The 17615-nt window shown below is 43.2% G+C and overlaps 1 protein-coding gene and 2 pseudogenes across 1 annotated transcript; 1 reads left to right on the top strand and 2 right to left on the bottom strand.

Annotated features, from left to right (window-relative positions):
* Positions 1–7702, bottom strand: part of LOC139572615 (protein MMS22-like) — a 29650-nt pseudogene extending 21948 nt beyond the window's left edge.
* A 997-nt stretch (positions 7703–8699) lies between these two features.
* On the bottom strand, positions 8700–9747 carry LOC139572500 (leukotriene B4 receptor 1-like). The gene has a single exon (XM_071395233.1). The coding sequence runs from the start codon at positions 9728–9730 to the stop codon at positions 8825–8827; it is 906 nt and encodes a 301-aa protein (XP_071251334.1). The 5' UTR covers positions 9731–9747; the 3' UTR covers positions 8700–8824.
* Positions 9748–13665: 3918 nt separating this feature from the next.
* LOC139572614 (PC3-like endoprotease variant B) overlaps positions 13666–17615 on the top strand; it is a 143462-nt pseudogene continuing 139512 nt past the window's right edge.

Below are 17615 nucleotides of genomic sequence, written 5' to 3'. Positions count from 1 at the left end.
GAAAAAAGACATGTAATCTATGCACTTAAATAGCGAATGGAGGACGCTTTTCCTGTGGTTCATTTTCATGCCAGCCAGGTAGGCTATATTCCTGTTGTAAAGCAAAGCAATATGCTAAAGATTATGATAAGTTGAGAAATAAATAGAGGCCTAGCCTATAGAAAGCTGATGGGATCCTCTTTTTCTCTTTTTGTATAGCCTATAGAAATGTTGTGCAACATGAGCTCTCATTAAGTGTTCGATTTGATTTTCAATCACATTTGCATTTATGTCAGAGTGATTAGAGGGACAATAACGTGCTGAGTACCAGGCAGTTAGCAAGTTTAATATGCTACTAAAAGCTTACCGTGACTAAGCGGGCACGTGGAATTTGACTGCGGTCATGACTCATGACTGCCGGTGTGTCGGTAATATGGTCACTGTAACAGCCCTAACCATGACTGGTTCTAAAGTTCTGCTACATGTTACATGGAGAGAGAGTGAGAGGAGGAGAAGGTAAAAAGGTGAGAAAGAGAGACAAGGTGTATGGATGGTATACATGTAGAAAAATAACCTAAGGCAGGAAGAGAGAGTGAGAAGAAGGGAAAGATGAGAAAAAGAGAGAAGGTAGATAGGGAGATCCATTTAGAGAAAAACAGCAGTGGAAAATGGATTTACAGTTTGTCTGTAACAGGTTGGGAGGCTTTTTCCTGTGTTTTCTGTCTGTCAGACAGACAGTCCGTCTGTGTGTCTGTGTGTTTGTTTATCCTGGACAGCTTTTTCCGGAGGCAAGCAGATGCTCACGACTCCCGGCATAAGAGATCAGCGCTCTCCCAGTCGATCCCATTAATGCAGCCACCACAGGCCTCCCATGGAGCCGGTCCAGCCAGCGAGAACGTTGCCGGAACGTTGCCGGAACGCCGTAAGCACGCCCGGCTCTTCTCGAGGGAACTGGAGCAGAGACAGAGGGAGAGGGGGTGTTCTAATCTGGACCAGGCCCAGCCCAGTCCGGTCTCTGCCAGCAACCTCCCTACCGCTGCCCACCCCCATCCGTGCTGGAAACCAACACGGCTTCGTTAAGGGGAATTAACCGCCATGCTCGTTAGCTAATTAGCCTTCATGTCTGTGGAGCGGCTGAGCACGTTCCAGACAGAGGGAAGTCATTAGGCGGATTTATCCTTCTCGCTGGCGCCCAGCCGGGCCCGTCCCAGGCCACGTTCTGATGTTGGGATCCATGGGCTTATCGTCTTTGGTCTCCCCCAGAAAGAGGAGCCATGACTGGGGGAGTTTGGGAAGCAGCTGTGGGTTTGATGTAGGGCTCAGTGGGACTAGGCTGGTCTCCGCTAGGAGGAGAGGAGAGGCAGGTGGAGGTTCCTCCTGAGACACCTGCTCTCCCTGGGAGTCTGAGCAAATAGCAAAGCCTCAGAGAGGGGCCGTGCCACACCTGGCAGGCACACACACACGCACAGACACGTCAAGATCAAGGCACAGAGAGTCGTGTCTGTGAGTGTGGACTCACCTGTCCCCCTTGGGACAGCATTTCATATCAACATAATATTGAACAAAACTAATTTAGCTCCATTTAAAGAGTACCTTAGGGATTTAACTGGCCTCCTTTTCTGTACCCCTCCATGTTACCCATCCCTACATACACACACACCTCACCTGCCCTTGATCTGCCTCCAGGGGGCGCCGCCTGCGTTCTCCTGGGCCAGGTAGAGAGCCAGCACTCTGAGGAAGATGTGAAAGGAGTTGGCTGAGCGGTACAGCTGGGTGTGGCTGGGAGAAAGGGGGGGAAGGGGAGCAGCAGATCCGGGCCTGGTCCAACAGGACCAGGGGAGTTCTGCTCACGCTGCAGAGCCCTGACACCCCTAACCAGGGCACTGTGAACAAACCGCTTTGGAGGGAGGGGAGAATGTAAGTGGAATATTTCGAGGGGTACATTACATATTGTTCATGTTTTAGAGTGGTGTGTTAGAGATGTTCCTTACCAGGTTTTTGCAGTAATACTCCCAGAGTGTGGTGACAGTGCTATTGTTAGGTTTCCATAGCAGAGACAGACTGAGGCAGCAGTGGACGTGCATTCTGATCTGATCCTCCTGTAGCGTTCTCTGCAACACACACAGATCAATCAACAAACGGATTATAACTGTACACAGAAACCATGCTCCCATCCATAACCCATATCCCCTTTGAGCGAGAGCCTACCTTAGGGTTACAGGTGGACTTGAGCAGCTCACCCACAAAACTCCAGTTGTCCTCCAGCGGTTTCTGTGAGACCAGAGCATACATTATATTACCAACAAAACATACAGTCTAATAAGCTTGGCAAGAAATCAAAATTGCAGCCTGTGACTTTCATCTTAACAGGGGATGCGATCGGGACAAAACAGGATTTTGACCGTTTAAACTATAAATGGAGGACACATTTCACAAATTCAGCCATATCTGATTAATCAGGAAAAATCACACCCCTTTACAGTTTAGAACATCCCTCCTTATACCCCCTAATCTCAGGTAGATTACCTCGTTTTGGAACGCCCCGTTTCTGCTGTATTGTCCCAGCTCAGCCAAGTGAGTGACAAGCCATCAGGTGAAGCCCAGAGGGTCTTATACTCCTCTGCTACAGGCTGGCCACTGATTAGAGACCGCAGCAGTGTGTCCATGTAGTTCCAGAAAGACTACAGAAACACACAGTTGTAAATACAAACACTATGTCAAATTTGATTAATTGCAGATGAAATCCAATGGTCACCAAATCATAGTTACATCAAGTGTGAATGTGTGTGTGTGTTCACCTGTGTGTGTTCCACTTTGCTCCTGTGTTCCAGTAAGTGTATAAGTAGTATCCACAGCTCTTTGGTGCAGGTGCAGAGGACAGAGTTAGGAATACCCTTTACCCCAAAAGCCTCAGCCTCGGAAGAGGCTACTAACTCTTACGGAGATGTAAATGTTGCGTGTAGGTTTTAAATTACCTATCGATTTCACCCGTTCCAGGCAGTATTATAACCGTACGAAAAGTTATTAGGAATTCGTTTTTTTGTTTTTCTTCTCCCCCAACTCTTAGACACAACCACATTACTTACATCCGCCATGACAGGCTCATTGTCCACCCTCCCTCCCAGAAGCCTGGAAGGGATGAGAGAGCCAAGCCTATGGGTTCGTAGCTTCAACCCCGCAGCACACACACACACCCCCCAATTGATTAATGGACTGCTGAATGTATTTAAAAAAAAATCTTGCTTTGTTTGCAGTATTATGTCTATCTCTGATAAGCTACCAAGGAAAAGGCTGAAATTAGCCCTAATATATGTAGCCTTAGAAATAAGGTTCATGAAATCAATAACTTGCTAACACCAGATAACATTCATATATTAGCCATTTCTGAGAGTCACTTGGATAATTCATTTTATGATACAGCTGTAGCAATTCAAGGATATAACATCTATAGAAGAGACAGTAATGCTTATGGGGGCTGTATATATATTCAGAGCCATATCCCTGTAATGCTTAGAGAAGATCTTATGTCAAGTGTTATTGAAGTGTTGTGGCTGCAGGTTCACTTGGCATATCTAAAGCCTTTTCTTTTGGGGTGTTGCTAGAGGCCACCAAGTGCGAACAGTCAATATCTAAATAATATGTGTGAAATGCTTGATAGTGTATGTGATGTAAACAGAGAAGTCTACTTTCTTGGGGACCTGAATATTGACTGGTTTTCATCAAGTTTTCAGCTCAAGAGGAAGCTTCTTACTGTAACCAGCGCCTGTAATCTGGTTCAGGTTATTAATCAACCTACCAGGGTGTTTACAAACATTACAGGAACAAGATCATCCACATGTATCAATCACATTTTTACTAATGCTGTAGAACTGTGTTCTAAAGCTGTATCCGTACCCATTCGATGCAGTGATCACAATATAGTAGCTATATCCTGGAAAGCCAAAGTTCCAACAGCTGGAACTAAAATAGTGTATAAGAGATCATACAAAAGATTTTGCTGTGACTCTTATGTGGATGATGTTAAAAATATTTGTTGGTCCAATGTGATTAATAAGGAGCATCCAGACCCTGCACTTGATGAATTTATGAAATTGCTTCTTCCAGTTATTGATAAACATGCACATGTTAAAAAACTGACTTTTAGAACTGTTAAGGCTCCATGGATTGATGAGGAATTGAAAAGCTGTATGGTTCAAAGAGATCAAAAGGAGTGGCTAATAAGTCTGGCTGTACATCTGACTGGTTGACTTACTGCACATTGATTATTTCATTGGCAAAGTGGACAAACTTAGGTAGGAAATTACAACAACGAACAGTGAGCCATCGTATTCATGCAAAAAAAATATATTGATGAAAGAAAAGCATTGCAAGTTTTAATTTTGTAAAGTTAATAATGACAAACCTCCTGGCATTGACAACTTGGAAAGCTACTGAGGATGGTAGCTGACTCTATGGCCACTCCTATCTGTCATATCTTTAATCTGAGCCTAGAGGAAAGTCTTTGTCCTCAGGCGTGGAGTCAAGCCAAAGTAATTCCGCTAACCAGTCGCGGCCTTTACTGGTTCTAACAGCAGACCTATAAGCTTGCTGCCAGCTCTTAGCAAAAAATTGTGTTTGACCAAATACAATGCTATTTCTCTGTAAACAAATTAACAACAGACTTTCAGCATGCTTATAGAGAAGGGCACACAACTTGTACTGCACTGACACAAATGACTGATGATTGGTTGAAAGAAATTGATAATAAGAAGATTGTGGGAGCTGTACTGTTAGATTTCAGTGCAGCCTTTGAAATTATTGACCATAACCTGTTGTTGAAAAAAACTTGTGCTATGGCTTTTCAACCTCTGTCATATTGTGGATTCAGAGCTATCTATCTAATAGAACTCAAATGGAAGCTTCTCTAATGTCAAACATGTAAAGTGTGGTGTACCGCAGGGCAGCTCTCTAGGCCCTCTACTCTTTCTATTTTTAGCAATGACCTGCCACTGGCATTAAACAAAGCATGTGTGTCCATGTATGCTGATGATTCAACCATATACGCATCAGCAACCCCAGCTAATGAAGTCACTGAAACCCTTAACAAAGAGTTTCAGTCTGTTTTGGAATAGGTGGCCAGTAATAAACTGGTCCTGAACATCTCTAAAACTAAGAGCATTGTATTTGGTAAAAAATTATTCCCTAAGTTCTAGACCTGAATCTGGTAATGAATGGTGTGGCTGTTGAACAAGTTGAGGAGACTAAATTACTCCTCAATTACTCCTCCTGTGTGCACCTGTGTGCACCTGGCCACTGTCAGATGACAGTGGCCAGGTGTCTTCCCGACCCGGGTCAGATGCACAGGAGAAACAGGGTGGCAGGGATGGGGTCAGCTCACACTGGCTTTCCCCTGCGAAGGGTGACACCAGCGTCCTCTTCCACTGTGTTCACTTTAGAGTAGTGACATTAAAGACACAATCTGTCATTTCAACAGTCTGGCCATGGCACTTTGGTTGGGAAGTTGAGGGATGGGGCTGGGGGAAGTGTCAAATTCATAGTTAGGCTAACTTGGCTAACTTACATGTACGCTTATATGACATCCGGGGCCCCCATTTATTTTGTTAGTCAATCTCACTCAGATATCCTTTTAAAAACAGCAAACATTTCTCTCCACCTTATGGCAAAATGTGTAGAATTGCAGAGACTACTGTAAACTTTCAAAAACGTATATGCCCCATCGCAAAATGTGTAGAATTGCACGAAATTAACAAAAACTTTTTAAAAAACAACAGGGGGATGCTTTTTTGTTGTTGCTCGCAATGTGCTGTGGTGTGGTGGGGTCGGGGTTATACACACGTAGATACGCACACCCGAGAGCAACTGCGGTCCCTCATTATAAGTTCAGGTTTTTCTGGCCCCCACCTCCGACAAAGTTGACCATCCCTGGTATAGTTGATGAAATGCATTATATTTGTATGTCATTTGTAGCCTGTAGGAAAGTAACGTCCTATGCCCTTCCCCGACAGTCGGTCTCTTGGTGTCCCCGTCTCATTAAAAACAGTACAACAGTGAAGTAAAATTGGACACAGGCTAACCCTAATTTCCATATGCAGATCTGTCTCTGCAAAACGGTATCTCGCCATCTCACCATGCTTGCATTCAAATGCATATTCACATATTTTTCCAAAATCATTTTCGACAGGAGCAGAATGTTGTCGTTTGCTGGAGTAGTATGTGCCGGGATTTAATTCGCTTTCGTTTGCATACATGCTCGAGAACTAGGGAATCTATAGGCTAGATAAGTCCACATACAGCCGCGTGTTTATACCACTGGGCGAATTTTTATGAATATCCCCCTACACACCACAGATAGAGACAATAAAGAGGACCGAGAGACATTGAATTGGATTCGTTTGCTTTGTGAGGCAATGTATATGTTTTTCATAACATCAAGAGATCCAGACCCAAAGCAAGCACTCGGAGTCGTCTTGGATGTAAAGGTAGGTTCCATCATGTCTGCTAACCTTTCTTTGGAGAGAGGGGAGCGCAATTGTGTATATAAATAAATCTCCTTCCTACAAGCGAGTGTGTAACTTAAGTCTTTCCAAATGGTCCATTGTGCTGTGAGATGTTCAATTGTGAGATCAATTCTGTCGTTTTATTCGGGGGCGTTTCTAGCTTTTTGGGGTACCTAAAAGCAAGACTTTTCCCGGAAAAACATTTGGCAGCATAAGGAACATTTTACAGTTTTAAAGTAAATGTATGCAATTCGACCTCTTTTTTCCCCATGGGACAGAGAGAAAATGTTGCAGTTTTAAAACTAATTTCCTGCAATTCTACACATTTCTTCCATGGGGTTGAGATAATTTATTTAGGTTTTTAAGCTAATTTCTTGCAGTTCTACACGTTTTGCCATGGGATGGAGAAAACATGTTGCCATTTTAAAGCTAATTTCCTGCACTTTTGACATATTTTGCCATGATTTATGCCATGTTCAAATGATATCTGAGTGAGATTAACTAACAAAATCAATGGGGGGCCTCCTCGAGGTCAGGGCCCCTGGGCACATGCGTGCCTTGCGTGCCCAGACAGTAATTCTGTCATGATTGGCTTTACCGAACCCTCATTGGTTCGAATGGTGTCAGCAATTTTTTATCAAGTATTCTTTTGAACTTAACATGAATTGGGGTATTTTGAGGTACTATATAGGTAGAGAACATTGAACAATAACAACATTTTGACAAAAATGCAGATAGAACCTTATACAGTAGTCCCAAACTCTCGAAGAGAAAATGCATGTTGATGGGGAAATTAGTTGGGGCAACTGATAAGAGTGTATCCTGAGTGGAGGAAGCTAAGCTGTTAGCAGCACACTGTCCCCAGTTACAGCGCTGTAACAGGGCTCAGCATGCTGCTAACAGCTTAGCTTCCTCCACTGTCCGACTGCCCTATGCTGGGCTCAAACCAATTATCCTGTTTCACAACACATGTGACCGCCCTCCTTGACACTGTGCAAACCGATTGAGCCATACAAAAGGGACCCCTTGCATGGCTCCATCGGCGACATTTCAAGATAGCTGTGGAGGGAGCTTACGGTACGTTCTTAACTCTGTTACACTCACCCCTTCTAAACTCGCTAGACAGCGAGCAACCCCGACCGTTGAGCTGAGGCCAACTGTCGATCCGGGTCACGTCACCACCGTAACGGGGCACAGCGTGCCGCTAAAAGCATAGCTACCGCCATTGTACGACTGCCCCCATACTGGGCTCGGGGGATCTACAGATACTGTTTGTCATGCTCAAGGAATGAGCGCCATTTTTTTTTTTTTTTACGTCTACAGTAACAAGTCGGATGTCTACAGTAACAAGTCTGATGTCTACAGTAACAAGTCGGATGTCTACAGTAACAAGTCTGGTCTACAAGTTAACACCCTGGCAGCGCTGTGTGACCTATAGCCTGACCTCTGGAAATCATGTCCAATTCTACCACGAACTCTCTTCTTTTTTAAACGTTCTTTACAAAAAGAGCCATACAGTTAGTACCTCATATTGATTTAGCATAATGAGCTACATTCTCTTTCATTGGGTCTCCAAAGAATATCTCCTCATTGTGCTGAGCATAGTGGTAGTCACTTTTATCTCTGGTAAGGCCCTGTGGACTCTGCTTGATCAATTAACCTGGAAATGTATCATGTTTAAGGGAAACAGTAGCTGTTTTTTGGAAATAAAGTACGTTTTCACTTGTTAATGAACTGATATCCTCCTGTAATCAGCATGGGAGATGTGGACGAAAATGCATGTTGATGGAGAAATTAGTTGGGGCAACTGATGAGTGCGTCCTAATATAACCCTGTTTGTTTGCGTGACACATGTTACACAGGCTATCAAAATAACCTCATGCTATAGTTAGAACTGTGTGGGTGTGAATGGGGATCCCAATATCCACAGTCGTTATGTGATCAACATAAGCATAAAAGAGAAAATTCACCCACCGTAATATTGGCTTACTCCTCACCTTACCAAACAGTTATGTCAAACGGATGTGTAACAACACAACACCCTACCAAATACACTCTCTTCTACTTTTATTGGAAAAGGAAGTGTTTGCAATGGAAGTCTGGTTTAAATATCATGACCAAATCCTCTCAAAAAAATGTTTGGTCATGAAAGCAATATTACTTTATTTAAACATCATTTTAAGATTTACAATAAACATAAACAATGCATACAGGTCCTTTGTTTTTTGGGGTGGTTATTATAAGTTAGGACAGTTGTGCTAATCTAAATACGGTATTTATATGTCATATTTGCCTGTATCAAGCGGAATATTTCAATAGTTGAAATTACCAATGAGTGACTTGAAATCTTACAGATTGTGACTACTCGTGGTCACCACCTGACTGTCACTGCTCTGTGCTCTCTGGGTGTTTCTGGAAGCAAAGGCATAGAGGAATGGATCCAAGCTGCTGTTGATGAAGACCAGAGATCCAGCAATCTTCCAATTGCTCTCCCAGAACACTCTCAGAGCCTTATTCTTTGCCAAGATGGCCGTCACTCCCAGCACATTCATGACATGGTGAGGAGTCCATAGAACGATGAAGGTCCCAACGATAAGGCTCACTAATCTGGTCATCCTGGTGCTACTGAAGAAAGCTGTTTGGTTCACCCTTCGCTGGAGGCGGATATAGGCTGTGGACATGATGAAGAAAGGAACTACAAATGCCAGGAGAGTCTGCAGGAGCAACACAGCCACCAGCTCAGCGTCTGATGCAAAATCATACTGGCACCGGACCCATCCACTATCATCCTTCACATCCCGCACCGTCACCCCATAAGGAATGGACAGGACCCCAGCTACCCCCCACAGGACAACCAGTAGCACCCTCTCCTTTGCCACTCCCGGTCTGGCCCAGCTGTGAGAATGCACTACCTGGAGGTAGCGCTGGAGGCTCAGAAGTGTGACAGTCAGCAGACCGGTACAGATACTGCAGTAGAAAAAGTACATGTTGAGCTGACAGAGCACTAGACCCAGGCTCCAGGTGAAGAATAGGTTGTAGATACGCAAAGGTAGGGTAAGGATGCAGAGTAGGTCCGATGCAGCCAAGTTCAACATCAGCCTCCTGCTCAAGCTGGATAGATCATGGTTCCGACGGAGGATGACTATAACTGCAATGTTACCAGGAATACCGAGCAGGCAGTACAGAGACAAGGCCACGCCAGGAGCCAGACCCCAGAATGAGGCATTAGAGGTGAAGGAGTTAAGTTGTTCCATTTCTTGCAGTAAGGCAAGCTGACCGGTCGACAGGCTCTCAGTAAAGTGAATCCCAGATATGTCATATGGTGTAGCAACCTAGTACTATTTCTGAACGTTCGCTCTTTGTAATTGTAGAAGCTTGCTGATCATGTTACAAGGAAAATAAGGAACAAATGGCACTCCTTAGAGGTTTACGGAACTCAACATTTTACTATGAAATGCATCATTATTTTAAGGAATGCGTGGGCAACCCTTCCATGGATTGAAGAACTGAATGTGGCACTTTCAGTATTAATCAAACCACAGTTCCATGGGTTAAGGTTCTCCAACCCTATTTACCATTAAGTATGTAGGATTCAGTGTTTTTAAACATACCCACTGGTTCTGAAACGGTACAAAAATGCAAATGTTTTGTTAATGCATAGGCTCTATGCTAGTATTTTCAGAGCAATAAACAATGTAAGAATTCTCCCCCGTTTACCATGTTTTAAACGTCATGACCCATCATCTCAAAATAATTGTATACTAAGTCATTGAGCAACAGAATCCATTTAAGAGATAATTTAGGAAATAAATTGTAAACATGCTAAACAGGAGATCTACAGATATGTCGTTTTTTTTTCAAGGAATGAGCAGCATTGTTTTTTTAATGTATTTTAATTGTACTGAGTACAGTAACAAGTCTGGTCTACAAGTTAACACCCTGGCAGTGTTGCGTGACCTATGGCCTGACCTCTGGAAATCATGTTCAATTCTACCACAAACTCTCTTTAAAAACTCTTTTAAAAAATGAGTCCCATATAGTTAGTGCCTCATAATGACTTTGCATAATGAGCTACATTCTCCTTCTTCATTGGGTCTCCTCCAAAATAGATCTCCTCATTGTGCTGAGCATAGTGGTAGTCACTTTTATCTCTGGTAAAGCCCAGTGGTCTCTGCTTGATCAATTAAACTCCTGAAAGGCCTCTCCCCTGGCCCTTTCATCCTTCCGCATGGGAGGAATAGAAAGTTATCAGTCTTTCCAAGCTGATATGCAGGACGGAAATAAGTAGTTTGTCTGTAAAAATGTACAGGTGCTTTATCAGCGTCACAGTAGGCCCCCAGGCCGCCTCTGCATTCAGTTTGCTGCTGCCTGTACGCCATTCGCTCCACGACTCATCTGGCCCCTTGTTCAGCCTGCCTTTGCCTGGGGCCTGCTTACATAGGGGGGCGTACTGTACAGCCCTGCCCTGCAGACCCGGCTCCTCCAGCTCCACACAGGGATTGACTAGGGCTAAGTCCCCTGGCGATGTTATTGATTTCAGCAAGGGTATTCTTACTGTAGATTTGGCCTGAGTGATGGTGTAGATTTGAACCACGATGATCCTATTGATGGGGTAGTTTGGGGAGCAGTGTGGGTAGCCGTTTTCATATGGCTGACTGTTGAGTGTTTTGAAGGGAGGTGATGTGAAAGAGGAAGTGAAGGAGAAAGAGCATAACCTGAGCGATGTGTTCATCATTACTCAGTGAATATAGAGGGATATATTGAAACGGCAGCGATAAAGAACAAACATGAAAAAAATATATATAGTCTAAGTAAGCTACTCTTTAAGGAAATGTAAAGCTAAATTATTAATTTAGGTAACAATTTTTTTTCTACAATTTTTTGTTGATGTGAGGCAGCAACAGTTCAGACTCAGTCAGAGGTTCAGATTCATTCAGGTGCAAAAATATATATATATACAGTATTTACCGTGCAGGTGATGAAGAAGGCTGGATCCCGTATATAAAAAACATTCACCTTTCTTGGCCAATAGCAAAATGACCTCAAACACAGGGCAAAATGCCCATAAACACACATCTGAATTGTATATGGCAGAGCTAAACTCAGCAAAAAAATAAACGTCTTCTCACTGTCAACTGCGTTTATTTTCAGCAAACTTAACACGTGTAAATATTTGTATGAACATAACAAGATTCAACAAATGAGACATAAACTGAACAAGTTCCACAGACATGTGACTAACAGAAATGGAATAATGTGTCCCTGAACAAAGGGGGGGTCAAAATCAAAAGTAACAGTCGGTATCTGGTGTGGGCACCAGCTGCTTTACGTACTGCAGTGGACTGCACCAGATTTGCCAGTTCTTGCTGTGAGATGTTACCCCACCCTTCCACCAAGGCACCTGCAAGTTCCCGGGCATTTCTTGGGGGAATGGTCCTAGCCCTCACCCTCCGATCCAACAGGTCTCAGACGTGCTCAATGGGATTGAGATCCGGGCTCTTCGCTGGCCATGGCAGAACACTGACATTCCTGTCTTGCAGGAAATTACGCACAGAACGAGCAGTATGGCTGGTGGCATTGTCATGCTGGAGGGTCATGTCAGAATGAAGTGCAGTTAAAAAACGTGATTTTCCTGTGTTTTATATATATTTCCACACTATGAAGTTGGAATAATGGTGTGAAATTGTGAAAATTATTATAATGCCCTTCTAGTAAGAGCTGTTTGAAATTTCAACCTGTTTTGGTGGGATGGAGTTTTGGCCTGTCTGGTGACAAATTAGTAAATAGACCGATAACAAAGAGAGTTCTTAGTTAACCTCTCTGCCAATAAAAGCCAGTTTTCAGTTTTCCCTTCCCCACTCAGACCACTCCCAGACAGTCCCAAAGAAATTTATCTTTGCTAAAAAGCAAGTTTTGTTTCTTTTTGATCATTTTAATTGAAAACAGTCACAGGAAGGTACTTAATTGTTACCCAGAAAGGATTTGATATTGAAATAAAAATGGCTCCATTGGAACTTTAAGGCTCGGGGCAAACAGGTATGAGTAGGTTATAGCAGTAACTCAATGTAATAACATGAGCCCCACACAATGGTGGCGCAAATAAAACAGGATAGATAGAGGGATGGCATAAAAAGGCAGATAAAGAGATGGTTTTGCATGAGGATGAAAGTCCACAGAAGGAGAGTGCTGTGTTTCTGCATTCGATACATTCGCATTAAGGCCAAGAGATTAAATGTGTGGGAAGAGTGTGTGTGAAAGTGTGTGTTTTCATGCTCTGGGCTCTTATGCCAGAGTTCTAACCCAGTGCAGCATACGGGGAGAGACCAGTGAAGGATCAGACTCGGACACTTTCTGCTGCTTTAGGTGGGTGGTATTTATACTGTACGCTATAGGCTACATCCACTTTTTGCATGTGAATTTGATACAGTGGCTCACATGGGGAGTATTAGGGTCTATGTTGAAGGTTTGCTATTATTAAATGTTCCAGTATAATGTTATAGGCCTAGGGAGAGGTTGCTGGATCCTGTTACTAACTGTGCTCTAGCATTGTTACAAAGCCATAGTCATTGTCATATGATATGACAACTTGTGGTCTATGGTACTCTGCTGAAGGGGAACTAACATCTACACTATATGCTCGTGCTTGAATTAGATTGGGTTGTTTCAGTACATTTACAGCAATAATTTGGCTAGTGGATTATTTAAATCTACATTATTATGTCTTATAACAACACTTATGTGTTAGGTCTCTCTATGTATAAAATGTTTAACTGTCTCAAATGGGCTGTTATATAGTCCGAGATGATTATAAGACATTATAAAGGGGTCTTGCTCATGGGAAGTCTTACAATGCATTATAACGTTATTCTCGGTACTGCCTGTCTATTTCTGTGTCTGTAGCTGGATGGCCCTCAGGCCTGCATTTCCCCAGTCACACACTCTGAAAGCGGGCATTATCATGCAGTGGTTCCCCTATTTATCTATTTCATGATGCTTGAAAGTGATTGTTGAATTTCGATACATAATTGATCATGTAATGTGTTATTGACCTAGACATTTCCCTGTCAAACTTTACCTACTGTTGTACCCTTTGACCTTTTGATTTTGTTACAACATTTTGTTATTCTTTGGCTATGCAGTTTCATAGCTATTTAAAATGTTAATGCACGGTGCTGGTTAACAAACCATAATGAAGTGTAACTTGTAAACACTATTGATTTGTAATTGAGGATTTAGAAATTTAAGCTAAAATGCTGTTGTTGCTCTCTCACAGTAACTAGCCTCAGGCTTTAACTTGGCATGAGTTAAACCATATTTCTGTGTATCAGGGCCTTGAAGGACAGGGCGGTGGTTGTGCTGCTGACTGTATGCTGCCTGCTGCAGTGGCCTCTAGCGACCACTGGGGGGCAGCCCGGCACCAAGCCCCACTTCTTCTATGCTGTGGAGATGGACAGAGGCGCCACAGATGCACGAGCCCTGGCCGAGCAGCACGGACTACAGTTCATATCACAGGTCAGTGCATATTTAAAACCTGCCTTTATTACTTCATCTTATGGACCCGCAATTTTCATTCTTTAAATCAGTTTACTGAGGGGCTTTTTGTCGGGAGATGTATGAAAGTGCTGACTTCCATTTCCATTTGAGGATATCTGACTTTCATCAAATTACAGCGGGCTTTCTGAATATTTCATATCTGATCAAAAGACCCCCTCTCACCCACACACACACGCACACACACTCACTTTCACTCTTACCTATCGTCACTGGCCAACCTTGGAATCCTATACTAAAATTTGATATAAGAAATCCAGTTGTCTTTAGAAATGATTAGGCCTATTGGCTTCCATTTGATCTATTGTCTTCTCATCTGTCCATCTGTCTGTATGACTGATTCGTACCATATCAGTACCGTCTTTTGTAAAGCCTATTCAGGGTGTTTGTGTAGCTGATGTAATCAATGTTTAGGGGACGTGAGTTTGAGTCAAGGTTTGTAATTGTGTGGCTTAGTAGATTCTGTATGTCAATACGCCAAGATATTCCGTTTTTTGTAGTTTGAGGTACAGTGTTAGTGTTATGCAGTATATTGTGTTTCCCAGTTCCTGTTTTGCCTGGTCAAACTATTGAAGGAGAGGGTGAGCGAGTATGAGGTTATTGATAAGTGATCAGGGATGTGTCCTTTGCCCTGGTGGTCGACTACCTAATGTTCACCCTGAGGACGTAAGCACATCTCAGCCTCAGCTCTGCCCGCTGCTGCCTGGACTAGGGTTGAACATTTCGGGTTGGAAACTTTCCGTGGGAATTAACGGGAATATATGGGAATTAACGGAAATATATGCAAATTAATATTAATACCATTTAAATGTAGAGTTTTTTTGCATTGGATATATTTACCGTATCATATGGAGACAGAACCATAAACCTTTTACCTTATCATAAGTAGACATAATTGCAAATTATTAAATCCTTCCAATAGAAATAAAAAAAACAATTTAGTTTAATTAAATGAGTTGACTCTTCACATGGGATGATTTCACTGAACAACAAAAGAAGGGAAATATTGAATGATCCCCAATGATCCATCGCATCTCCCAAAAACCTTTTCAACAAATATCTGCAAAATGATAGTCTATAAACTAAATATGTGGTTGTCTTCCTCTCAGGCTTCCAAGTCTTCTCAATGTCCACCTCTTGAACATCAGACTCTGAGGCCTCATCTTCACTGTCACTTTCCAACCTTGTTGAGGATGGCTCCTTGTCAGGCTCAAAACGCCTCAAATTTGCCCGGATGGCCACCAGTGTTTCAACCCTTGTATTGGTCAGCCTGTTACGTGCTTTGGTGTGTGTGTTCCCAAACAAGGACCAGTTGCGCTCTGAGGCTGATGTTGGTGGGATTTGGAGGATGATGGAGGAAACAGGGGAAAGAGCCTCAGATCCACAAACTCCCTTCCACCAGGTGGCTGATGAGATATTGGCACGACTGCCATATTACTCTCCATCACAAAGCCCTTGCTTGGAAGTGTACTTCGCCAGACTGCCAAGAATCTTGCCCTCATCCTGGCCAAGGTGGCGAGACACGTTAGTGATGACACCATAGGCCTTGTTGATCTCTGCACCAGACAGGATGGTCTTGCCAGCATACTTGGGGTCCAACATGTACGCTGCGGCGTGTATGGGCATCAGGCAGAAGTCCCGCTTTTTAATGTATTTCAGAACTGCAGTTTCCTCTGCTTGGAGCAACAGTAAAGTGGGCAGAGCAGTACGGATTTCTTCTCTTACATCTGCAACAGAGTCTGAACATCAGACAGGATGGCATTGTCTCCCTCAATCCGTGCAATGTCTACTGCTATAGGTTTCAGGAGTTTCAGGCTGCTTACCACATTCTTCCAAAATACACCATCCAGGAGGATCCTGTTGATGGGACTGTCCATATCAGCAGACTGTCATATGGCAATTTCTTGGAGAGACTCCATCCCCTCCAGGAGACTGTCAAACATGATGACAACACCACCCCAACGGGTGTTGCTGGGCAGCTTCAATGTGGTGCTCTTATTCTTCTCACTTTGCTTGGTGAGGTAGATTACTGCTATAACTTGATTACCCTTCACATACCTAACCATTTCCTTGGCTCTCTTGTAGAGTGTATCCATTGTTTTCAGTGCCATGATGTCCTTGAGGAGCAGATTCAGTGCATGAGCAGCACAGCCAATGGGTTTGATGTGAGGGTAGAACTCCTCCACTTTAGACCAAGCAGCCTTCATGTTCGCAGCATTGTCTGTCACCAGTGCAAATACCTTCTGTGGTCCAAGGTCATTGATGACTGCCTTCAAGTCATCTGCAGTGCAGAGACCGGTGTGTCTGTTGTCCCTTGTGTCTGTGCTCTTGTAGAATACTGGTTGAGGGGTGGAGATGATGTAGTTAATTATTCCTTGCCCACAAACATTCAACCACCCATCAGAGATGATTGCAATACAGTCTGCTCTCTCTATGATTTGCTTGACCTTCACTTGAACTCTGTTGATAAAGTATGTCTGGTTTGAGGGGTGTATATACTGGGCGAAGAACATTCAGAAATCTCTTCCAATACACATTGTCTGTGAGCATCAGAGGTGAACCAGTTGCATGCACAGCTCGAGCAAGACATTCATCAGCATTTCTCTGACTACGTTCCTCTATTGAGTCAACAAAAACTTCTGATTCCAGGAGGACCATGAGCTGTTGCTATCGATAAGGTGTCTGATTCATCATTTCCACATTGATTAGAAGTAGAGGGACTTTTGTCAGAGGTTGCTTGTTGTGAGCGCTGAGGGAACTTTATGGACTTGGCCAGATGATTCTGCATCTTTGTTGCATTCATCACATATGATTTGGCATAATATTTGCAAATGTACACAGCTTTTCCTTCTACATTAGCTGCATGGTAACTAACTAGCAGAAATTGTGGGGTTGCAATTCCATTGAATTGGGGATAGTTTAACCAAAATATACCACAAAATACACCCTAGAATTGCCTTATGTGTGTCCCACAAAAAAACGTTCACTGTTTTAAGCTAACTTTTTTGATGAATTTATGCAACATTAGCCAAATTCCCAGGATTAACTTCCCATGGAAAAATTACAGAAATTTACCGGAAAGTTTCCAACCCTTTGCAACCCTAGCCTGGGCCATGAATAATACATTGAGTTGACTTTCATCAGGAGTTTATTGGACAGTGCCCCTCCATCTTGAACTCGTACACACACATGGGCGCATACACACACACACAAGCATACATGCACGCACGCACGCACACACACAGACACACGTGTAAATGTAGCATCTCTTCTCAGGTATTAATGAGAGTGGGATCGGTCTCGAATCACCTCTCTCTCTCTTTCTCTCTCTCTCTCTCTTTTTGTGTATAGTATAGTCTCAGCAACTTTGGTCTCAGCAGCAGAGGAACGCCAAGCCAACCATGTCAGGTTCCTGTAGCTCCTCCAATCTGCTGACTGGCCTGTTTTACCTGTCGCCACGGGCTGATGCTAAATGTCAATGACATTAAATCCCTTTGTTAAGTCAAATCCAATTTAATTGTGTCACCGGTGATTTGCTCATTGCATGCATACGATATTGTATATCAAGACCGGCACTTCACAATTGAC

This window comes from Salvelinus alpinus, chromosome 4 (assembly GCF_045679555.1).
Source record: "Salvelinus alpinus chromosome 4, SLU_Salpinus.1, whole genome shotgun sequence".
Classification (NCBI taxonomy): Eukaryota; Metazoa; Chordata; class Actinopteri; order Salmoniformes; family Salmonidae; genus Salvelinus; species Salvelinus alpinus.
The sequence above is the reverse complement of the archived record's forward strand: the minus strand, read 5'-3'. Positions and strand labels throughout refer to the sequence as shown.